At 43.7% G+C, this 24994-nt stretch overlaps 1 protein-coding gene across 1 annotated transcript in view; it reads left to right on the top strand.

Moving 5' to 3' along the window:
- LOC120043499 (CD82 antigen-like) overlaps positions 1-24486 on the top strand; it is a 44990-nt gene extending 20504 nt beyond the window's left edge. Inside the window, exons 2-5 of the mRNA XM_038988092.1 lie at positions 4604-4676; positions 5781-5853; positions 22123-22247; positions 24334-24486. Coding sequence (XP_038844020.1) covers positions 4614-4676; positions 5781-5853; positions 22123-22247; positions 24334-24486 — 414 coding nt within the window. The 5' untranslated portion in view covers positions 4604-4613. The remainder of the gene's footprint in view (positions 1-4603; positions 4677-5780; positions 5854-22122; positions 22248-24333) is intronic.
- The last annotated feature ends 508 nt before the right edge of the window (positions 24487-24994 follow it).

Below are 24994 nucleotides of genomic sequence, written 5' to 3'. Positions count from 1 at the left end.
TTGATTTGAAAGTATTGGATTGGTGTAAGAATTGGCTGGAGGTAGTGTCCAAGTGCACCTTTTCTTTTTTGAGGAGTGTGGAGAACTGGGAAGTAGATTCCCATTATTTGTGACATTATATCGTATCATTTTGACAATATCGCCATATTATTTTTGAGCTAGTTGGCTGTACCTGCAACAACAACAAATGCCATTATTTTTCCTTCACAGCTTGTTCTTTTTAAAAAGGGAGACAATTTGTTTTCAGTACTTTTATTTCCATGATGGAAATAACTCTGTCTCTCTACAGCAGACGTATAGTGAGCATTATGTTTGGAACATCAAATAGCAATAAAATCTCAGTATTGAATCATAATAATACATATAGAATCGTGAGAATCGCAATATGTATCGTATCGGCATCATATTGTATTGGCGTCGTATCATGAGGTCCCTGGCAATTGCCAGCCCTAGTCCGCACATTTTACTGTAATTTCCATAGATTTATTTGACTGCAAGAGGCCATTACTTTGTAGAGAGAGAGGTAAAGATGGAAAAGGGAGTTGAAGGGAGGAGGAGAGAGAGAGAGAGGTAAAGATGGAAAAGGGAGTTGAAGGGGGGAGGAGAGAGAGAGAGGTAAAGATGGAAAAGGGAGTTGAAGGGGGGAGGAGAGAGAGAGAGGTAAAGATGGAAAAGGGAGTTGAAGGGGAGGAGAGAGAGAGAGAGGTAAAGATGGAAAGGGGAGTTGAAGGGGGAAGGAGAGAGAGAGTAGTTTGACAGAGAGAAGACAAACTGCAGAATCTACAGCCCCCTGTGCCCCTCATGCTCTGCTGTGAGATATTGAGGTCAACTGTGTTTCTGAGGCTGTGTTTTAGAGCTTGAGGCTGTGTTTTGAGGTTGTGTTTTAGAGCTTGAGGCTGTGTTTCTGTGGTTGTGTTTTAAAGCTTGAGGCTGTGTTTCTGAGGCTGTGTTTTAGAGCTTGAGGCTGTGTGTTAGAGCTTGAGGCTGTGTTTCTGAGGCTGTGTTTTAGAGCTTGAGGCTGTGTTTTAGAGCTTGAGGCTGTGTTTCTGAGGCTGTGTTTTAGAGCTTGAGGCTGTGTTTTAGAGCTTGAGGCTGTGTTTTAGAGCTTGAGGCTGTGTTTTAGAGCTTGAGGCTGTGTGTTAGAGCTTGAGGCTGTGTGTTAGAGCTTGAGGCTGTGTTTCTGAGGCTGTGTTTTAGAGCTGTGTTTTAGAGCTTGAGGCTGTGTTTCTGAGGCTGTGTTTTAGAGCTTGAGGCTGTGTTTCTGTGGTTGTGTTTTAGAGCTTGAGGCTCTGTTTCTGTGGCTGTGTTTTGAGGCTGTGTTTCTGAGGTAGTGTTTTAGAGCTTGAGGCTGTGTTTTGAGGTTGTGTTTTAGAGCTTGAGGCTGTGTTTCTGTGGTTGTGTTTTAAAGCTTGAGGCTGTGTTTCTGAGGCTGTGTTTTAGAGCTTGAGGCTGTGTGTTAGAGCTTGAGGCTGTGTTTCTGAGGCTGTGTTTTAGAGCTTGAGGCTGTGTTTCTGAGGTTGTGTTTTAGAGCTTGAGGCTGTGTTTCTGAGGCTGTGTGTTAGAGCTTGAGGCTGTGTTTCTGAGGCTGTGTTTTAGAGCTTGAGGCTGTGTTTCTGAGGCTGTGTTTTAGAGCTTGAGGCTGTGTTTTAGAGCTTGAGGCTGAGTTTCTGAGGCTGTGTTTTAGAGCTTGAGGCTGTGTTTCTGTGGTTGTGTTTTAGAGCTTGAGGCTGTGTTTCTGAGGCTGTGTTTTAGAGCTTGAGGCTGTGTTTCTGAGGCTGTGTTTTAGAGCTTGAGGCTGTGTTTTGAGGCTGTGTTTCTGAGGTAGTGTTTTAGAGCTTGAGGCTGTGTTTTGAGGTTGTGTTTTAGAGCTTGAGGCTGTGTTTCTGTGGTTGTGTTTTGAGGCTGTGTTTCTGAGGTTGTGTTTTAGAGCTTGAGGCTGTGTTTCTGTGGTTGTGTTTTAGAGCTTGAGGCTGTGTTTCTGAGGCTGTGTTTTAGAGCTTGAGGCTGTGTTTCTGAGGCTGTGTTTTAGAGCTTGAGGCTGTGTTTCTGAGGCTGTGTTTTAGAGCTTGAGGCTGTGTTTCTGTGGCTGTGTTTTAGAGCTTGAGGCTGTGTTTTAGAGCTTGAGGCTGTGTTTTAGAGCTTGAGGCTGTGTTTCTGAGGCTGTGTTTTAGAGCTTGAGGCTGTGTTTTAGAGCTTGAGGCTGTGTTTTAGAGCTTGAGGCTGTGTTTCTGAGGCTGTGTTTTAGAGCTTGAGGCTGTGTTTCTGAGGCTGTGTTTTAGAGCTTGAGGCTGTGTTTCTGAGGCTGTGTTTTAGAGCTTGAGGCTGTGTTTTAGAGCTTGAGGCTGTGTTTTAGAGCTTGAGGCTGTGTTTTAGAGCTTGAGGCTGTGTTTTAGAGCTTGAGGCTGTGTTTCTGAGGCTGTGTTTTAGAGCTTGAGGCTGTGTTTCTGAGGCTGTGTTTTAGAGCTTGAGGCTGTGTTTTAGAGCTTGAGGCTGTGTTTTAGAGCTTGAGGCTGTGTTTTAGAGCTTGAGGCTGTGTTTCTGAGGCTGTGTTTTAGAGCTTGAGGCTGTGTTTCTGAGGTAGATTGATGTTGTGCTCGCTGTTCAGTTTGTGTTGTGTGTTGCTGGTTGTACAGTCTGATGCAGGTTGTTGGGGTTGTAGTGGTGTACAAATACTTTAAAGTACTACTTAAGTAGTTTTTGAGGTATCTGTACTTTACTATTTATATCTTTGGCAACTTTTACTTCACCACATTCCTAAAGAAAATAATGTGCGTTTTACTCCATACATTTTCCCTGATACCCAAAAGTACTTGTTACATTTTGACAGGAAAATGGTCCAATTCACGTACTTATCAAGAGAACACATGGTCACTGGTGGACTCACTAAACACAACTGCTTTATTTGTAAATGATGTTGGAGTGTGGCCCCTGACTGTCTGTACAAAAACTAGAAAATCATGCCGCCTGGTTTGCTTAATGTAAAGGAATTTGAAATGATTTATACTTTGATACTTAAGTATATGTAAAACCAAATACTTTTAGACTTTTACTCAAGTAGCATTTTACTGGGTAACTTTCACTTTTACTTAAGTAATTTTTTATTAAGGTATCTTTACTTTTACTCAAGTATGATAATTGGGTACTTTTTTCCACCACTGGCTGGTTGTATATCAGTAATCTTTGTGGTCCAGGTCTCTATCATCTCAGCCAGCAGGTCAGGGGGTACCAGGGATCTGTCTCCTAGTGGTCCAGGTCTCTATCATCTCAGCCAGCAGGTCAGGGGGTTCCAGGGATCGGTCTCCTAGTGGTCCAGGTTTCTATCACCTCAGCAGCTTAGCCAGCAGGTCAGGGGGTTCCAGGGATCGGTCTCCTAGTGGTCCAGGTCTCTATCACCTCAGCAGCTTAGCCAGCAGGTCAGGGGGTTCCAGGGATCTGTCTCCTAGTGGTCCAGGTCTCTATCATCTCAGCCAGCAGGTCAGGGGGTTCCAGGGATCTGTCTCCTAGGGGTCCAGGTCTCTATCATCTCAGCCAGCAGGTCAGGGGGTACCAGGGATCTGTCTCCTAGTGGTCCAGGTCTCTATCATCTCAGCCAGCAGGCCAGGGATCTGTCTCCTAGTGGTCCAGGTCTCTATCATCTCAGCCAGCAGGCCAGGGATCTGTCTCCTAGTGGTCCAGGTCTCTATCACCTCAGCAGCTCAGCCAGCAGGTCAGGGGGTTCCAGGGATCTGTCTCCTAGTGGTCCAGGTCTCTATCATCTCAGCCAGCAGGTCAGGGGGTTCCAGGGATCTGTCTCCTAGTCGTCCAGGTCTCTATCATCTCAGCCAGCAGGTCAGGGGGTTCCCATGGATCTGTCTCCTAGTGGTCCAGGTCTCTATCATCTTAGCCAGCAGGTCAGGGATCTGTCTCCTAGTGGTCCAGGTCTCTATCATCTTAGCCAGCAGGTCAGGGGGTTCCAGGGATCTGTCTCCTAGTGGTCCAGGTCTCTATCATCTCAGCCAGCAGGTCAGGTGGTTCCAGGGATCTGTCTCCTAGTCGTCCAGGTCTCTATCATCTCAGCCAGCAGGTCAGGGGGTTCCCATGGATCTGTCTCCTAGTGGTCCAGGTCTCTATCATCTTAGCCAGCAGGTCAGGGATCTGTCTCCTAGTGGTCCAGGTCTCTATCATCTCAGCCAGCAGGTCAGGGGGTACCAGGGATCTGTCTCCTAGGGGTCCAGGTCTCTATCATCTCAGCAGCTTAGCCAGCAGGTCAGGGGGTTCCAGGAATCTGTCTCCTAGTGGTCCTGGTCTCTATCAGCTTAGCCAGCAGGTCAGGGGGCTCCAGGGATCTGTCTCCTAGTGGTCCAGGTCTCTATCATCTCAGCCAGCAGGTCAGGGGGTACCAGGGATCTGTCACCACTTATACTGTAGGCCTCTCACACAAATCCAGACACACACACTATGTGGATCATGTCCCCTCTGTACTTTGATGGCATCGTGTTAAACTCTTTAGTAGACCACAGGGATGTCTGACTGACCTGTGATTATCTTCATGATTTTATTATATTAATGCTTAAGTACTCTTCAGATAAAGTATGACTAAATATTTGTATTCTGTTGTTTACAGAGCGATCACAATGGGGAAAGGATGCATGAAGGCAATCAAGTACTTCCTGTTCCTCTTCAATGTCCTCTTCTTCGTAAGTATCTTATTTCCCAGACTCGGATAACATGCCTGTACAGGACATCAGCCTCTACTCTGAGTGGATGAAACATGCATGACAATATGGCATGACCGCCACAGCCCTATTGCCGTGTTGGACCGGTTTGAGATGGAGTCGGTGGGAGGGAATGTGAACTCACCAACACACACCAACTACTCTGTCATCCTTGTCCTCTGTTTCACTCTCTCATTCTCTGACATCATTCTCACTCTCTCATTCTCTGACATCATTCTCACTCTCTCATTCTCTGACATCATTCTCACTCTCTCATTCTCTGACATCATTCTCACTCTCATTCTCTGACATCATTCTCTCTCTCTCTCTCTCATGCCCCCTCTCTCTCTCTCTCTCTCTATCTCTCTCATGCCCCCTCTCTCGCTCTCTATCTCTCTCATGCCCCCCCTCTCACTCTCTATCTCTCTCATGCCCTCTCTCATGCCCTCCTTTTCTCCCCCTCTATCTCTCCCTCTTTCTCCTTCTCACCCCCCTCCCTCCATCCCTCTCTTTCTCTCTCCCTGGTTTCTTCATTAGAGAGCAGATTAAGTGATGGTGGCCTGGTTACCACAGAGACACTCATCCGCTCAGTCCAAGGCTCCCACAATCCCCCTCTCTCTCTCCCCACTCTCTCTATCACCCCTCATTCCCATCTCTGAACAGAGTAAATTAAAAGTGTGATCCAGAGCTTAAGACTTAAGTTACACTGCGTGTGAATGTATGGTGTGATCTCACTACTAACAGGACTGATGTAGAGAAACTAGAATGTAACAGGACTGCTAACAGGACTGATGTAGAGAAACTAGAATGTAACAGGACTGATGTAGATGGTTGTCTATGGAACGTTACTCCTGGCCAACAGCACCCAAAGACTCATTTACAGAACTTAGTAAAGAGTTGAGCATGTCTTATTTACCATTTTTGTATTGACTCTCTCGCTCTCTGTCTCTCTCTCTCTCTGTCTCTCTCTCTCTTTTTCTCTCTATTTGTCTCGCTCTCTGTCTCTCTGTCTCTCTCTCTCTTTTTCTCTCTATTTGTCTCGCTCTCTGTCTGTCTCTCTCTCTCTCTCTCTCTCTCTCTCTGCAGCTGTTTGGCGCCCTCATCATGGGGTTCGGACTGTGGGTCCTTCTGGACAATGAGAGCTTCATGGTCATCCTGCGTAAGTTTATAAAACTATACATACTAATGTGGCAGTCATTTCACCAGAGGAATGGTAGTAATGTGACAGTCATTTCACCAGAGGAATGGTAGTAATGTGACAGTCATTTCACCAGAGGAATGGTAGTAATGTGACAGTCATTTCACCAGAGGAATGGTAGTAATGTAGCAGTCATTTCACCAGAGGAATGGTGGCAGTCATTTCACCAGAGGAATGGTGGCAGTCATTTCACCAGAGGAATGGTGGCAGTCATTTCACCAGAGGAATGGTGGCAGTCATTTCACCAGAGGAATGGTGGCAGTCATTTCACCAGAGGAATGGTGGCAGTCATTTCACCAGAGGAATGGTGGCAGTCATTTCACCAGAGGAATGGTGGCAGTCATTTCACCAGAGGAATGGTGGCAGTCATTTCACCAGAGGAATGGTGGCAGTCATTTCACCAGAGGAATGGTGGCAGTCATTTCACCAGAGGAATGGTGGCAGTCATTTCACCAGAGGAATGGTGGCAGTCATTTCACCAGAGGAATGGTAGTCATGTGACAGTCATTTCACCAGAGGAATGGCAGTCATGTGACAGTCATTTCACCAGAGGAATGGTAGTCATGTGACAGTCATTTCACCAGAGGAATGGTAGTCATGTGACAGTCATTTCACCAGAGGAATGACAGTGATGTGACAGTCATTTCACCAGAGGAATGGTAGTAATGTGGCAGTCATTTCACCAGAGGAATGGTAGTAATGTGGCAGTCATTTCACCAGAGGAATGGTAGTAATGTGGCAGTCATTTCACCAGAGGAATGGTAGGAATGTGGCAGTCATTTCACCAGAGGAATGGTAGTAATGTGACAGTCATTTCACCAGAGGAATGACAGTAATGTGGCAGTCATTTCACCAGAGGAATGGTAGTAATGTGACAGTCATTTCACCAGAGGAATGACAGTAATGTGACAGTCATTTCACCAGAGGAATGGCAGTAATGTGACAGTCATTTCACCAGAGGAATGGCAGTAATGTGACAGTCATTTCACCAGAGGAATGGCAGTAATGTGACAGTCATTTCACCAGAGGAATGGTAGTAATGTGACAGTCATTTCACCAGAGGAATGGTAGTAATGTGGCAGTCATTTCACCAGAGGAATGGTAGGAATGTGGCAGTCATTTCACCAGAGGAATGGTAGGAATGTGACAGTCATTTCACCAGAGGAATGACAGTGATGTGACAGTCGTTTCACCAGAGGAATGGTAGGAATGTGACAGTCGTTTCACCAGAGGAATGGTAGGAATGTGACAGTCGTTTCACCAGAGGAATGGCAGTAATGTGACAGTCGTTTCACCAGAGGTATGGCAGTAATGTGACAGTCGTTTCACCAGAGGAATGACAGTGATGTGACAGTCATTTCACCAGAGGAATGGTAGGAATGTGGCAGTCATTTCACCAGAGGAATGGTAGGAATGTGGCAGTCATTTCACCAGAGGAATGGTAGTAATGTGACAGTCATTTCACCAGAGGAATGGCAGTAATGTGACAGTCATTTCACCAGAGGAATGGTAGTAATGTGGCAGTCATTTCACCAGAGGAATGGTAGAAAGACAGTAATTGTCAGGGCTCTTTTTCTAGTCCACAAGTTTTTATGTTTTATTTTATTTAACCTTTATTTAACTAGGCAAGTCATTTAAAAACAAGTTCTTATTTATAATGATGGCCTACCAGGGAACAGTGGGTTAACTGCCTTGTTCAGGGGCAGAGCGACAGATTTTTACCTTGTCAGCTCGGGGATTTGATCGAGCAACATTTCGGTTACTGACCCAACGCTTTAACCACTAGGCTACCTGCTGGTTACTAGTCCAACACTCTAACCTCTAGGCTACCTGCTGGTTACTGGTCCAACGCTCTAACCACTAGGCTACCTGCTGGTTACTGGCCCAACGCTCTAACCACTAGGCTACCTGCTGGTTACTAGCCCAACGCTCTAACCACTAGGCTACCTGCTGGTTACTGGCCCAACGCTCTAACCACTAGGCTACCTGCTGGTTACTGGCCCAACGCTCTAACCACTAGGCTACCTGCTGGTTACTGGCCCAACGCTCTAACCACTAGGCTACCTGCTGGTTACTGGCCCAACGCTCTAACCACTAGGCTACCTGCTGGTTACTAGCCCTACGCTCTAACCACTAGACTACCTGCTGGTTACTGACCCAACGCTCTAACCACTAGGCTACCTGCTGGTTACTAGTCCAATGCTCTAACCACTAGTCTACCTGCTGGTTACTAGTCTAACGCTCTAATCACTAGGCTACCTGCTGGTTACTAGTCCCAACACTCTAACCACTAGGCTACCTGCTGGTTACTAGTCCAATGCTCTAACCACTAGTCTACCTGCTGGTTACTAGTCTAACGCTCTAACCACTAGGCTTCCTGCTGGTTACTAGTCTAACACTCTAACCACTAGGCTACCTGCTGGTTACTGGCCCAACGCTCTAACCACTAGGCTACCTGCTGGTTACTAGTCCAACACTCTAACCACTAGGCTACCTGCTGGTTACTGGCCCAACGCTCTAACCACTAGGCTACCTGCTGGTTACTAGTCCAACGCTCTAACCACTAGGCTACCTGCTGGTTACTAGTCCAATGCTCTAACCACTAGTCTACCTGCTGGTTACTAGTCTAACGCTCTAACCACTAGGCTTCCTGCTGGTTACTAGTCTAACGCTCTAACCACTGGGCTACCTGCTGGTTACTAGTCCAACGCTCTAACCACTAGTCTTCCTGCCACCCCAGTGAACACTGAACAACAACACATGGACCGATGATTAATGACACTTTGAACGCAGCCCATTCTCATCCCCTACCAGCCCTCACTCACCTGCTTCTCTCAGCATCCCCTACCAGCCCTCACTCACCTGCTTCTCTCAGCATCCCCAACTAGCCCTCACTCACCTGCTTCTCTCAGCATCCCCTACCAGCCCTCACTCACCTGCTTCTCTCAGCATCCCCTACCAGCCCTCACTCACCTGCTTCTCTCTGCATCCCCTGCCAGCCCTCACTCACCTGCTTCTCTCAGAATCCCCTGCCAGCCCTCACTCACCTGCTTCTCTCAGAATCCCCTACCAGTCATCACTCACCTGCTTCTCTCAGAATCCCCTACCAGTCATCACTCACATGCTCCTCTCAGCATCCCCTACCAGCCCTCACTCACCTGCTTCTCTCAGCATCCCCTACCAGCCCTCACTCACCTGCTTCTCTCAGCATCCCCTACCAGCCCTCACTCACCTGCTTCTCTCTGCATCCCCTACCAGCCCTCACTCACCTGCTTCTCTCTGCATCCCCTACCAGCCCTCACTCACCTGCTTCTCTCTGCATCCCCTGCCAGCCCTCACTCACCTGCTTCTCTCAGAATCCCCTACCAGTCATCACTCACCTGTTTCTCTCTGCATCCCCTGCCAGCCCTCACTCACCTGCTTCTCTCAGAATCCACTACCAGCCCTCACTCACCTGCTTCTCTCAGAATCCCCTACCAGTCATCACTCACCTGCTTCTCTCAGCATCCACTACCAGCCCTCACTCACCTGCTTCTCTCAGCATCCCCTACCATCCCCCTCTCACCTGCTTCTCTCTGTCCGCTCTTCATGCCCATCTATTCCTCTGGGTTTTATAATATAATGTAGCCGTGATGGCGAGCGGGGACCCTGATGAGTCTTCTGTTACATCGCTGGCTTGGCTTGCTCTGCTCCCATGTTGATACATTGTATCATTTCATCGCCTGTTAGAACCAAGAGCACAGGCCAGTCGGAGTTGATTATGAAGCCAAGATCAATGATATAAAGAATGATGGGAAAAAAACGTTGGAGTACTTTAAATGAAATGATGGGCAGAATTCAACTCCATCTTTCATCCAATCAGATGGCTTATTCATCACAATTACTTCATTGGAAAAGTGGGCAAACCTTAGGCAGGAAATGCCAACAACGAACAGTGAGCAATCGTATTCATGCATAAAAAAAACTAATAATGACAGAGAAAAGCATTGCAAGTTGGAATTTTGTAAAGTTAGTGAGGGAGAGGTGGGGAAATTATTGTTAACGATCAATAATGACAAACTTCCTGGCATTGACAACTTAGATGGAAAGCTACTGAGGATGGTGGCTGACTATAGCCACTCCTATCTGTCAGATCTTTCATCTGAGCCTCGAGGAAAGTCTTTGTCCTCAGGCCTGGAGGGAAGCCAAAGTCATTCCGCCACCCAAGAGTGGTAAAACGGCCTTTACTGGTTCTAACAGCAGACCTATTAGCTTGCTGCCAGCTCTTAGCAAACTGTTGGAAAAAAATTGTGTTTGATCCAAATACAATGCTATTTCTCTGTAAACAAATTAACAACAGACTTTCAGCATGCTTATAGAGAAGGGCACTCAACATGTACTGCACTGACACAAATGACTGATGATTGGTTGAAATACATTGATAATAAGATTCTGGGAGCTGTAATGTTAGATCTCATTGCAGCCTTTGATATTATTCTTCAAACATGTTTTTTCAACAACAGGTTATGGCTTTTCAACCTCTGCCATATTGTAGATTCAGAGCTATCTATCTAATAGAACTCAAAGGGTTTTCTTTAATGGAAGCTTCTCTAATGTCAAACATGTAAAGTGTGGTGTACCTCAGGGCAGCTCTCTAGGCCCTCTACTCTTTTCTATATGACCCATATTACCAGAGGTCTTGTCTCTAGTCTAAACAGTTATATAATATGACCCATATTACCAGAGGTCTGGTCTCTAGTCTAAACAGTTATATAATATGACCCATATTACCAGAGGTCTGGTCTTGTCTCTAGTCTAAACAGTTATATAATATGACCCATATGACCAGAGGTCTGGTCTGGTCTCTAGTCTAAACAGTTATATAATATGACCCATATTACCAGAGGTCTGGTCTCTAGTCTAAACAGTTATATAATATGACCCATATTACCAGAGGTCTGGTCTTGTCTCTAGTCTAAACAGTTATATAATATGACCCATATTACCAGAGGTCTTGTCTCTAGTCTAAACAGTTATATAATATGACCCATATTACCAGAGGTCTGGTCTCTAGTCTAAACGGTTATATAATATGACCCATATTACCAGAGGTCTTGTCTCTAGTCTAAACAGTTATATAATATGACCCATATTACCAGAGGTCTTGTCACGAGTCTAAACGGTTATATAATATGACCCATATTACCAGAGGTCTTGTCTCTAGTCTAAACGGTTATATAAATATGACCCATATTACCAGAGGTCTGGTCTCTAGTCTAAACAGTTATATAATATGACCAGAGGTCTGGTCTCTAGTCTAAACAGTTATATAATATGACCCATATTACCAGAGGTCTGGTCTCTAGTCTAAACAGTTATATAATATTACCAGAGGTCTGGTCTCTAGTGTAAACAGTTATATAATATGACCCATATTACCAGAGGTCTGGTCTCTAGTCTAAACAGTTATATAATATGACCAGAGGTCTGGTCTCTAGTCTAAACAGTTATATAATATGACCCATATGACCAGAGGTCTGGTCTGGTCTCTAGTCTAAACAGTTATATAATATGACCCATATTACCAGAGGTCTGGTCTCTAGTCTAAACGGTTATATAATATGACCCATATTACCAGAGGTCTGGTCTCTAGTCTAAACAGTTATATAATATGACCCATATTACCAGAGGTCTGGTCTGGTCTCTAGTCTAAACAGTTATATAATATGACCCATATTACCAGAGGTCTGGTCTCTAGTCTAAACAGTTATATAATATGACCCATATTACCAGAGGTCTGGTCTGGTCTCTAGTCTAAACAGTTATATAATATGACCCATATTACCAGAGGTCTGGTCTCTAGTCTAAACAGTTATATAAATTACCCATATTACCAGAGGTCTGGTCTCTAGTCTAAACAGTTATATAATATGACCCATATTACCAGAGGTCTTGTCACGAGTCTAAACGGTTATATAATATGACCCATATTACCAGAGGTCTTGTCTCTAGTCTAAACGGTTATATAAATATGACCCATATTACCAGAGGTCTGGTCTCTAGTCTAAACAGTTATATAATATGACCAGAGGTCTGGTCTCTAGTCTAAACAGTTATATAATATGACCCATATTACCAGAGGTCTGGTCTCTAGTCTAAACAGTTATATAATATTACCAGAGGTCTGGTCTCTAGTCTAAACAGTTATATAAATTACCCATATTACCAGAGGTCTGGTCTCTAGTCTAAACAGTTATATAATATGACCAGAGGTCTGGTCTCTAGTGTAAACAGTTATATAATATGACCCATATTACCAGAGGTCTGGTCTCTAGTCTAAACAGTTATATAATATGACCCATATTACCAGAGGTCTGGTCTCTAGTCTAAACAGTTATATAATATGACCAGAGGTCTGGTCTTGTCTCTAGTCTAAACAGTTATATAATATGACCCATATTACCAGAGGTCTGGTCTCTAGTCTAAACAGTTATATAATATGACCCATATGACCAGAGGTCTGGTCTCTAGTCTAAACGGTTATATAATATGACCCATATTACCAGAGGTCTGGTCTCTAGTCTAAACAGTTATATAATATGACCCATATTACCAGAGGTCTGGTCTCTAGTCTAAACAGTTATATAATATTACCAGAGGTCTGGTCTCTAGTCTAAACAGTTATATAATATGACCCATATTACCAGAGGTCTGGTCTCTAGTCTAAACGGTTATATAATATGACCCATATTACCAGAGGTCTGGTCTCTAGTCTAAACAGTTATATAATATGACCCATATTACCAGAGGTCTGGTCTCTAGTCTAAACAGTTATATAATATGACCAGAGGTCTGGTCTCTAGTCTAAACAGTTATATAATATGACCCATATTACCAGAGGTCTGGTCTCTAGTCTAAACAGTTATATAATATGACCCATATTACCAGAGGTCTGGTCTCTAGTCTAAACAGTTATATAATATGACCCATATTACCAGAGGTCTGGTCTCTAGTCTAAACAGTTATATAATATGACCCATATTACCAGAGGTCTGGTCTCTAGTCTAAACGGTTATATAATATGACCCATATTACCAGAGGTCTGGTCTCTAGTCTAAACAGTTATATAATATGACCCATATTACCAGAGGTCTGGTCTCTAGTCTAAACAGTTATATAATATGACCAGAGGTCTGGTCTCTAGTCTAAACAGTTATATAATATGACCCATATTACCAGAGGTCTGGTCTCTAGTCTAAACAGTTATATAATATGACCCATATTACCAGAGGTCTGGTCTCTAGTCTAAACAGTTATATAATATGACCCATATTACCAGAGGTCTGGTCTCTAGTCTAAACAGTTATATAATATGACCCATATTACCAGAGGTCTGGTCTCTAGTCTAAACAGTTATATAATATGACCCATATTACCAGAGGTCTGGTCTTGTCTCTAGTCTAAACGGTTATATAAATATGACCCATATTACCAGAGGCAACTTTTCTTTCTACTGGGATTCGCAGGCATTTGATATAATTTCACAAAACCATGTCGCGGGCGGTTTTAAACTAATCCCAGGTCGCTAATTATTGGTTTGAAAATGAACAACGTCATGTTCAGTCATGTTACCTAGCTAGCTAACAACCTGGTAACTTCACACTAGGTTTAGGCACATCTGATTGGTCCAGGAAGAAAGGACAAGGGTCTGCTTCTCATGAGATGTGATTCAAAGGTAGGAATCATATAGGCCTAATGGGAGACTAAACTATATAGGATTCATATAGGCCTAATGGGAGACTAAACTATATAGGATTCATATAGGCCTAATGGGAGACTAAACTATATAGGATTCATATAGGCCTAATGGGAGACTAAACTATATAGGATTCATATAGGCCTAATGGGAGACTAAACTATGTAGGATTCATATAGGCCTAATGGGAGACTGAACTATATAGGATTCATATAGGCCTAATGGGAGACTAAACTATATAGGATTCATATAGGCCTAATGGGAGACTAAACTATGTAGGATTCATATAGGCCTAATGGGAGACTAAACTATGTAGGATTCATATAGGGCTAATGGGAGACTAAACTATATAGGATTCATATAGGCCTAATGGGAGACTAAACTATATAGGATTCATATAGGCCTAATGGGAGACTAAACTATATAGGATTCATATAGGCCTAATGGGAGACTAAACTATATAGGATTCATATAGGCCTAATGGAGACTAAACTATATAGGATTCATATAGGCCTAATGGGAGACCTAAACTATATAGGATTCATATAGGCCTAATGGGAGACTGAACTATATAGGATTCATATAGGCCTAATGGGAGACTAAACTATATAGGATTCATATAGGCCTAATGGGAGACTGAACTATATAGGATTCATATAGGCCTAATGGGAGACTGAACTATATAGGATTCATATAGGCCTAATGGGAGACTAAACTATATAGGATTCATATAGGCCTAATGGGAGACTAAACTATATAGGATTCATATAGGCCTAATGGGAGACTAAACTATATAGGATTCATATAGGCCTAATGGGAGACTAAACTATATAGGATTCATATAGGCCTAATGGGAGACTAAACTATATAGGATTCATATAGGCCTAATGGGAGACTAAACTATATAGGATTCATATAGGCCTAATGGGAGACTAAACTATATAGGATTCATATAGGCCTAATGGGAGGACTGAACTATATAGGATTCATATAGGCCTAATGGGAGACTGAACTATATAGGATTCATATAGGCCTAATGGGAGACTAAACTATATAGGATTCATATAGGCCTAATGGGAGACTAAACTATATAGGATTCATATAGGCCTAATGGGAGACTAAACTATATAGGATTCATATAGGCCTAATGGGAGACTGAACTATATAGGATTCATATAGGCCTAATGGGAGACTAAACTATATAGGATTCATATAGGCCTAATGGGAGACTAACTATATAGGATTCATATAGGCCTAATGGGAGACTAAACTATAAAGGATTCATATAGGCCTAATGGGAGACTAAACTATATAGGATTCATATAGGCCTAATGGGAGACTGAACTATAGGATTCATATAGGCCTAATGGAGACTGAACTATAGATTCATAAGGCCTAATGGGAGACTAAACTATATAGGATTCATATAGGCCTAATGGGAGACTAAACTATATAGGATTCATATAGGCCTAATGGGAGACTAAACTATATAGGATTCATATAGGCCTAATGGGAGACTAAACTATATAGGATTCATATAGGCCTAATGGGAGACTAAACTATATAGGATTCATATAGGCCTAATGGGAGACTAAACTATATAGGATTCATTATAGGCCTAATGGGAGACTGAACTATATAGGATTCATATAGGCCTAATGGGAGGACTGAACTATATAGGATTCATATAGGCCTAATGGGAGACTAAACTATATAGGATTCATATAGGCCTAATGGGAGACTAAACTATATAGGATTCATATAGGCCTAATGGGAGACTAAACTATATAGGATTCATATAGGCCTAATGGGAGACTAAACTATATAGGATTCATATAGGCCTAATGGAGACTAAACTATATAGGATTCATATAGGCCTAATGGGAGACTGAACTATATAGGATTCATATAGGCCTAATGGGAGACTAAACTATATAGGATTCATATAGGCCTAATGGGAGACTGAACTATATAGGATTCATATAGGCCTAATGGGAGACTGAACTATATAGGATTCATATAGGCCTAATGGGAGACTGAACTATATAGGATTCATATAGGCCTAATGGGAGACTAAACTATATAGGATTCATATAGGCCTAATGGGAGACTAAACTATAAAGGATTCATATAGGCCTAATGGGAGACTGAACTATATAGGATTCATATAGGCCTATGGGAGACTAAACTAATATAGGATTCATATAGGCCTAATGGGAGACTAAACTATATAGGATTCATATAGGCCTAATGGGAGACTAAACTATATAGGATTCATATAGGCCTAATGGGAGGACTAAACTATATAGGATTCATATAGGCCTAATGGGAGACTAAACTATATAGGATTCATATAGGCCTAATGGGAGACTAAACTATATTAGGATTCATATAGGCCAATGGGAGACTGAACTATATAGGATTCATATAGGCCTAATGGGAGACTGAACTATATAGGATTCATATAGGCCTAATTGGGAGACTGAACTATATAGGATTCATATAGGCCTAATGGGAGACTGAACTATATAGGATTCATATAGGCCTAATGGGAGACTAAACTATATAGGATTCATATAGGTCTAATGGGAGAACTGAACTATATAGGATTCATATAGGCCTAATGGGAGACTGAACTATATAGGATTCATATAGGCCTAATGGAAGACTAAACTATATAGGCTTCATATAGGCCTAATGGGAGACTTAAACTATATAGGATTTCATATAGGCCTAATGGGAGACTGAACTATATAGGATTCATATAGGCCTAATGGGAGACTGAACTATATAGGATTCATATAGGCCTAATGGGAGACTGAACTATATAGGATTCATATTAGGCCTAATGGGAGACTGAACTATATAGGATTCATATAGGCCTAATGGGAGACTAAACTATATAGGATTCATATAGGCCTAATGGGAGACTGAACTATATAGGATTCATATAGGCCTAATGGGAGACTAAACTATATAGGATTCATATAGGCCTAATGGGAGACTAAACTATATAGGATTCATATAGGCCTAATGGGAGACTAAACTATATAGGATTCATATAGGCCTAATGGGAGACTAAACTATATAGGATTCATATAGGCCTAATGGGAGACTCTCTTTCTGCTGCTCCTTACATTCTGTTTGGTGCCTAACGTTTTAAAAGTTGGGAGCAGTTTGTGTGTCAAATCATTTTATTTGTCACATACACATGGTTAGCAGATGTTAATGCGACTGTAGCGAAATGCTTGTGCTTCTAGTTCCGACCATGCAGTAATATCTAACTCGTGTGTGTGTGTGTGTGTGTGTGTGTGTGTGTGTGTGTGTGTGTGTGTGTGTGTGTGTGTGTGTGTGTGTGTGTGTGTGTGTGTGTGTGTTGTGTGTGTGTGTTGGTTGTGTGTCGTGTGTGTGTGTGTGTGTGTGGTGTGTTTGTGTGTGTGTGTGTGTGTGTGTAACTAAACAGTAAATAAGGTTTCATGCAGTGTTGTCCCCTGACCGACACAATGACATACAGCCCATTATGCATCTATTATCAGTCCTCCCATTCCTCCAGACCAATCACAGCTAGGCGTTTGCAAATATGAGCCAATCAGCCACTCTATGCAGTATTCTATTCTACACTGAACAGTGTGAATTTAAATTCAATTGTGTTGTATTGACTATAAGGGGGAAGTTAAATTCAAGTGTGTTGTATTGACTAGAAGGGGGAAGTTAAATTCAATGTGTTGTATTGACTAGAAGGGGAAAGTTAATTCATGTGTTGTATTGACTAGAAGGGGGAAGTTAAATTCAATTGTTGTATTGACTAGAAGGGGGAAGTTAATTCAATGTGTTGTATTGGACTAGAAGGGGAAGTTAAATGTACAAATGGGATTGACTAGAAGGGAAGTTAAATTCAATGTGTTGTATTGACTAGAAGGGGGAAGTTAAATTCAATGTGTTGTATTGACTAGAAGGGGGAAGTTAAATTCAATGTGTTGTATTGACTAGAAGGGGGAAGTTAAATTCAATGTGTTGTATTGACTAGAAGGGGGAGTTAAATTCAATGTGTTGTATTGACTAGAAGGGGAAGTTAAATTCAATGTGTTGTATTGACTAGAAGGGGAAGTTAAATTCAATGTGTTGTATTGACTAGAAGGGGGAAGTTAAATTCAATGTGTTGTATTGGCTAGAAGGGGGAAGTTAAATTCAATGTGTTGTATTGGCTAGAAGGGGGAAGTTAAATTCAATGTGTTGTATTGGCTAGAAGGGGGAAGTTAAATTCAATGTGTTGTATTGACTAGAAGGGGGAAGTTAAATTCAATGTGTTGTATTGACTAGAAGGGGGAAGTTAAATTCAATGTGTTGTATTGACTAGAAGGGGGAAGTTAAATTCAATGTGTTGTATTGACTAGAAGGGGGAAGTTAAATTCAATGTGTTGTATTGACTAGAAGGGGGAAGTTAAATTCAATGTGTTGTATTGAATAGAAGGGGGAAGTTAAATTCAATGTGTTGTATTGACTAGAAGGGGGACGTTAAATTCAATGTGTTGTATTGACTAGAGGGGGGAAAGTTAAATTCAATGTGTTGTATTGCACTAGAAGGGGGAAGTAAATTCAATGGGTTGTATTGACTAGAAGGGGGAAGTTAAATTCAATGTGTTGTATTGACTAGAAGGGGAAGTTTAAATTCAATGTGTTGTATTGACTAGAAGGGGGAAGTTAAATTCAAATGTGTTGTATTGACTAGAAGGGGGAAGTTAAATTCAATGTGTTGTATTGACTAGAAGGGGAAGTTAAATTCAATGTGTTGTATTGACTAGAAGGGGGGAAGTTAAATTCAATGTGTTGTATTGACTAGAAGGGGGAAGTTAAATTCAATGTGTTGTATTGACTAGAAGGGGGAGTAAATTCAATGTGTTTGTATTGACTAGAAGGGGGAAGTTAAATTCAATGTGTTGTATGACTAGAAGGGGGAAGTTAAATTCAATGTGTTTGTATTTGACTAGAAGGGGGAGTTAAATTCAATGTGTTGTATTGACTAGAAGGGGGAAGTTAAATTCAATGTGTTGTATTGACTAGAAGGGGGAAGTTCAGTGACAGGTTTTTAGGAACGTTTAGATAACAGGAACATGTGTCTGGGGGACGGGGCGAACCAGGATGCCAGGCCACCAATTTTTTTTCTTCCCCCCTCCGTGATATCGCGATACTAATTGGTATCGAGAGACTTGGCCCTGGTCGTATATCGTTAGCAAAATGTTATCGTGACAACACTAGTGTGAGCTGTAGTAAGGGTCTATACCAAGGTCTTTATATTGGTCTGTAGTGGTTTGATCTGTAGTAAGGGTCTTTATAGTGGTCTGTAGTGGTTTGATCTGTAGTAAGGGTCATATACCAAGGTCTTTATATGGCCTGTAGTGGTTTGATCTGTAGTAAGGGTTTATACCAGGGTCTTTATAGTGGCCTGTAGTGGTTTGATCTGTAGTAAGGGTCTATACCAAGGTCTTTATAGTGGCCTGTAGTGGTTTGATCTGTAGTAAGGGTTTAATACCAGGGTCTTTATAGTGGCCTGTAAGTGGTTTGATCTGTAGTAATGGTCTATACCAAGGTCTTTATAGTGGCCTGTAGTGGTTTGATCTGTAGTAAGGGTTTATACCCAGGGTCTTTATAGTGGTCTGTAGTGGTTTGATCTGTAGTAAGGGTTTATACCAGGGTCTTTATAGTGGCCTGTGGTGGTTTGAATCAGGAATTATGTGAGGAGGAGTTGAAACAAACCCCAACCAGCCTAACGATCATTCCAGAGCTGGTTGTCCCAAGTGGCACCCTATTCCCGACATATAGTGCACTACATTTGACTAAGTAGTTCCACTCCCTCCTCCCACCACTGTTCCCGCCCTCCTCCCACCACCGTTCTCCCACTCCCTCCTCCCACCACAGTCCTCCCACCACTGTTCCCTCGCTCCTCCCATGCCCTCCTCCCACCACCGTTCTCCCACTCCCTCCTCCCACCACCGTTCTCCCACTCCCTCCTCCCACCACCGTTCTCCCACTCCCTCCTCCTCCCACCACCGTTCTCCCACTCCCTCCTCCTCCCACCACCGTTCTCCCACTCCCACCACCGTTCTCCCACCACCGTTCTCCCACTCCCACCACCGTTCTCCCACTCCCTCCTCCTCCCACCACCGTTCTCCCACTCCCTCCTCCTCCCACCACCGTTCTCCCACTCCCTCCTCCTCCCACCACCGTTCTCCCACTCCCTCCTCCTCCCACCACCGTTCTCCCACTCCCTCCTCCTCCCACCACCGTTCTCCTACTCCCTCCTCCTCCCACCACCGTTCTCCCACTCCCTCCTCCTCCCACGTAAACCTATGATTTCTTTGTTTTTGGGGAACCAGCAGCAGGCGTCGTACCCATCTCTCCCTCCACTCCCCCGGGTTCTATCCCAGGGGCCCCAGTCCTCTCCCTCCACCCTCCACTCCCCCGGGTTCTAACCCAGGGGCCCCAGGCCTCTCCCTCCACCCTCCACTCCCCCGGGTTCTAACCCAGGGGCCCCAGGCCTCTCCCTCCACTCACCACTCCCCCGGGTTCTATCCCAGAGGCCCCAGGCCTCTCCCTCCACCCACTACTCCCCCGGGTTCTATCCCAGGGGCCCCAGGCCTCTCCCTCCACTCCCCCGGGTTCTGGTATCTGTTCTCTAGCCGTTCCTCTCTGTCTGTGATGTGCTGCAGGGTCTCTGTCTCTCTTAACCAGATACGTGTCTGGTTAAACTGCTTTTGTTGGGAATGAGGGTTCCCAACCAGCGGTTTACATATTCCTTCAGTAATATTGCCACAGTCATCCCGCTTAGAATCAGAAGAAGAAGAAATCAGCCAGCATGGCATTATTGAACTTCCTGTATTCCACATTGGTCACACGCTAGAGTATAGCGCTAACCAACCACAGCTATTTCATCACAGTATTAACTAGGATACTGTTTTTTCTGTGTATTTAGTCCACTTTGTCTCTATGACCTATATACATTTGGCCGTGTTTCACATCTTGCATAAGCATTTCTTGCAAGTAATCATTTCGCTGACACTGCGCTGACAAAAAAACACTTTGAATTGCCTGGTGTGCCAGATGTTTCTGCCATTTCTACTGAAAACCTCTGGGGATCTCAGGAGCTGGTCTCTGTCTCCAAGGAGGACGTCTCCTTAAACTGAAGACTTTAGATGAGGTTGACCTGTCCGTTCTCTGTCCCAGTGGTGGTTTCTGGACTTTGCAGAGAGTTTGGGCCTCCGTGACGACACACTGTTGGTTCCAGACCTCCGGAGTGATCCACAGAAACATGCTTCTCTCGTTCCTTTGAAAGCCTCAGAATGTTTGGCAGTGCCACACACACACACACACACACACACACACACACACACACACACACACACACACACACACACACACACACTGAGAACAGTGTCCTCAGAGTAACATATATCAGTCCTCCTCTTGCCAGACATAATCTATGTCCCAAATTGCACCCTGCTCCCTATATAGTGCACACTATTTAAACAGTTTTTCAGTGCACTTTTTGGTCAAAAGTAGTGCACTAAATAGGGAAAAGGGTGCCATTTTGAAATGCAGACCTAATCTCTCTCTGGCTCCAGTAGAATCTTTAAAAAAAAAAAAATGTTTTTTAGAAGCCAGGATTCCCAGAACTGTTTCCATGAACAGATATGTTGGTGTGAGATCCAGAACTGTTTCCATGAACAGATATGTTGGTGTGAGATCCAGAACTGTTTCCATGAACAGATATGTTGGTGTGAGATCCAGAACTGTTTCCATGAACAGATATGTTGGTGTGAGATCCAGAACTGTTTCCATGAACAGATATGTTGGTGTGAGATCCAGAACTGTTTCCATGAACAGATATGTTGGTGTGAGATCCAGAACTGTTTCCATGAACAGATATGTTGGTGTGAGATCCAGAACTGTTTCCATGAACAGATATGTTGGTGTGAGATCCAGAACCGTTTCCATGAACAGATATGTTGGTGTGAGATCCAGAACTGTTTCCATGAACAGATATGTTGGTGTGAGATCCAGAACTGTTTCCATGAACAGATATGTTGGTGTGAGATCAGGTCCTTTTTGGTTTTGTGGGAATGAGTTGCCTTAGAGGAAGATGTCTGTTATATTCTACTGTCTGTCTACCTGTCAGACAGGAAGCAGAACATGCTGTCTGCTAAGGGATGAATGGGCTAAAATGCCTGTCACTTTGTATACATAGGTGTGCTAAAATGCTAGCCTGTGTATAGCCTACATCAGACTGCTTAAATACAAGCCTGCACAGTAGTCGATTGCTATACTGCTAACCTATATGTGTTTACGGCAGATATGCTAACGAGTCTGCTTGTTCCCACCTCTACAGAGGAGTCTCCCATGGTGTACTGTAGGTATGCTAAAATGCTAGCCTATATATGGTTTTTACCATAGCGACGCTAATGTGCTAACCTGCGAGTGTTGCTTGTTTCTCTCTACAGAAGAGTCCTCCACAGTGCTGAAGATAGCTTCCTACATCCTGATAGGTGTAGGTGGTCTCTCCATGTTGATGGGCTTCCTGGGTTGTCTGGGGGCTATCTACGAGATCCGCTGTCTGCTGGGCCTGGTGAGCACACACACACACACACACACACACACACACACACACGACTTACAATCAGTGGTGCATGAAGCTAAAGTCAAAATCATCTTTAAAAAATTACTGCCATCTCCAAAACCTACACAGTGGACAAAATATTAGGAACACCTGCTCTGTCCATGACACAGACTGACCAGGTGAATCCAGGTGAAAGCTATGATCCCTTATTGATGTCACCTCTTAAATCCACTTCAATCAGTGTAGATGAAGGGGAGGAGAAGGATTCTTAAACCTTGAGACAATTGAGACATGGATTGTGTATGTGGGCCATTCTAAGGGTGAAAGGGCAAGACAAAAGATTGAAGTGCCTTTGCACGGGGTATGGTAGTAGGTGTCAGGTGCACTGATTTAGTTTATCAAGGACTGCAACGATGCTGGGTTTTTCACGCTCAACAGTTTCCTGTGTGTATCAAGAATGGTCCACAACCCAAAGGACATCCAGCTGTGACACAACTGTGGGAAGCATTGGAGTCAACATGGGCCAGCATCCCTGTGGAACGCTTTCAACACCTTGTAGAGTCCATGCCCCGACAAGTTGAGGCTGTTCCGAAGACTAAAAGGGGGTGCAACTCAATATAAGGAAGGTGTTGCTAATGTTTTGTCCACTCAGTGTATGCTAGTGTGAATGCATTACAAACTACTGCTACTGTACAGGGAGGAGTCGCTCACAAAGCCCTGTGGCTGTTCCAGTGGATATTGTAGCAACAGAAAGCCCTGTGGCTGTTCCAGTGGATATTGTAGCAACAGAAAGCCCCATGGCTGTTCCAGTGGATATTGTAGCAACAGAAAGCCCCGTGGCTGTTCCAGTGGATATTGTAGCAACAGAAAGCCCCGTGGCTGTTCCAGTGGGTATTGTAGCAACAGAAAGCCCTGTGGCTGTTCCAGTGGGTATTGTAGCAACACAAAGCCATGTGGCTGTTCCAGTGGATATTGTAGCAACAGAAAGCCCCGTGTCTGTTCCAGTGGATATTGTAGCAACAGAAAGCCCCGTGGCTGTTCCAGTGGGTATTGTAGGAACATAAAGCCCCATGGCTGTTCCAGTGGATATTGTAGCAACAGAAAGCCCCGTGTCTGTTCCAGTGGATATTGTAGCAACAGAAAGCCCCGTGGCTGTTCCAGTGGATATTGTAGCAACAGAAAGCCCCGTGGCTGTTCCAGTGGGTATTGTAGCAACAGAAAGCCCCGTGGCTGTTCCAGTGGGTATTGTAGCAACAGAAAGCCCCGTGTCTGTTCCAGTGGATATTGTAGGAACAGAAAGCCCCGTGTCTGTTCCAGTGGATATTGTAGCAACAGAAAGCCCCGTGGCTGTTCCAGTGGGTATTGTAGGAACAGAAAGCCCCATGGCTGTTCCAGTGGATATTGTAGCAACAGAAAGCCCCGTGGCTGTTACAGTGGATATTGTACAACAGAAAGCCCCGTGGCTGTTCCAGTGGATATTGTAGCAACAGAAAGCCCCGTGGCTGTTCCAGTGGATATTGTAGCAACAGAAAGCCCCGTGGCTGTTCCAGTGGATATTGTAGCAACAGAAAGCCCCGTGGCTGTTCCAGTGGATATTGTAACAACAGAAAGCCCCGTGGCTGTTCCAGTGGATATTGTAGGAACAGAAAGCCCCATGGCTGTTCCAGTGGATATTGTAACAACAGAAAGCCCCGTGGCTGTTCCAGTGGATATTGTATCAACAGAAAGCCCCATGGCTGTTCCAGTGGATATTGTATCAACAGAAAGCCCCATGGCTGTTCCAGTGGATATTGTATCAACAGAAAGCCCCATGGCTGTTCCAGTGGATATTGTAACAACACAAAGGAGATGATGCAGATCCTCTCCAGGGTTACTACTGTAGTTTTGATTTGGAAGTTCACATCCTAGTCAATTATTTACATACATAGTTGAATGCATAATGCATTTCTATTTGTTGATGACTGAATGATGCTGCAGGTGAGGATGTCTGGTATGTGGGTTGGGGGTTGGGCGGATGTGTTTATGCATTGTTATGACGGACTGTTGCCACGGTGATGTCGTCTCATATATCCCACGATCCTCTCTTCCTCCACAGTACTTCACCTGCCTGCTGCTGATTCTGATTGGTCAGGTGGCAGCCGGTGTACTCATCTACTTCCAGAAGGACCTGGTGAGTGATGTCACTTCCGGTTTACACCTGTCGTTGTTGGTCGGGTTCAGGAAAGAGAAACTTACTGATTGTGGCTGATAGAAATACTGTGTATAACTTTACCATTCATGTCAGAAAAGTATGTAATTTCATTTTGTCATTTAGCAGACGCTCTTATCCAGAATGACTTACAGGAGCAATTAGGGTCAAGTGCCTTGCTCAAGGGCACATCGACAGATTGTTTCACCTAGTCAGCTCGGAGATTCGAACCAGCGACCTTTTGGTTACTGGCCCAAAGCTGTTAACTGCCGCTGCTCTTAACCACTAGACTAGCTGCCAACGTCTGTTCTACACGGTGTATATGTGTACCTGAACATTCCAGAATGTTGAACACAACCTGTTCTGTAGCAAATGACTCACTACACCCTTGAGACTACACCTTGTTTAAGGACTGATTACACCTTTTTTAACTTTCAGTCAGAACACGCTACCAAAAGTTGTATTTATCCATTCTATAGGACAAGAACAACATTCTATAGGACCAGAACAACATTCTATAGGACCAGAACAACATTCTATAGGACCAGAACAACATTCTATAGGACCA

This window comes from Salvelinus namaycush, unplaced genomic scaffold (genome assembly GCF_016432855.1).
Source record: "Salvelinus namaycush isolate Seneca unplaced genomic scaffold, SaNama_1.0 Scaffold943, whole genome shotgun sequence".
In the NCBI taxonomy this organism is placed as follows: domain Eukaryota; kingdom Metazoa; phylum Chordata; class Actinopteri; order Salmoniformes; family Salmonidae; genus Salvelinus; species Salvelinus namaycush.
This window is presented reverse-complemented; position numbering and strand designations above follow the sequence as displayed.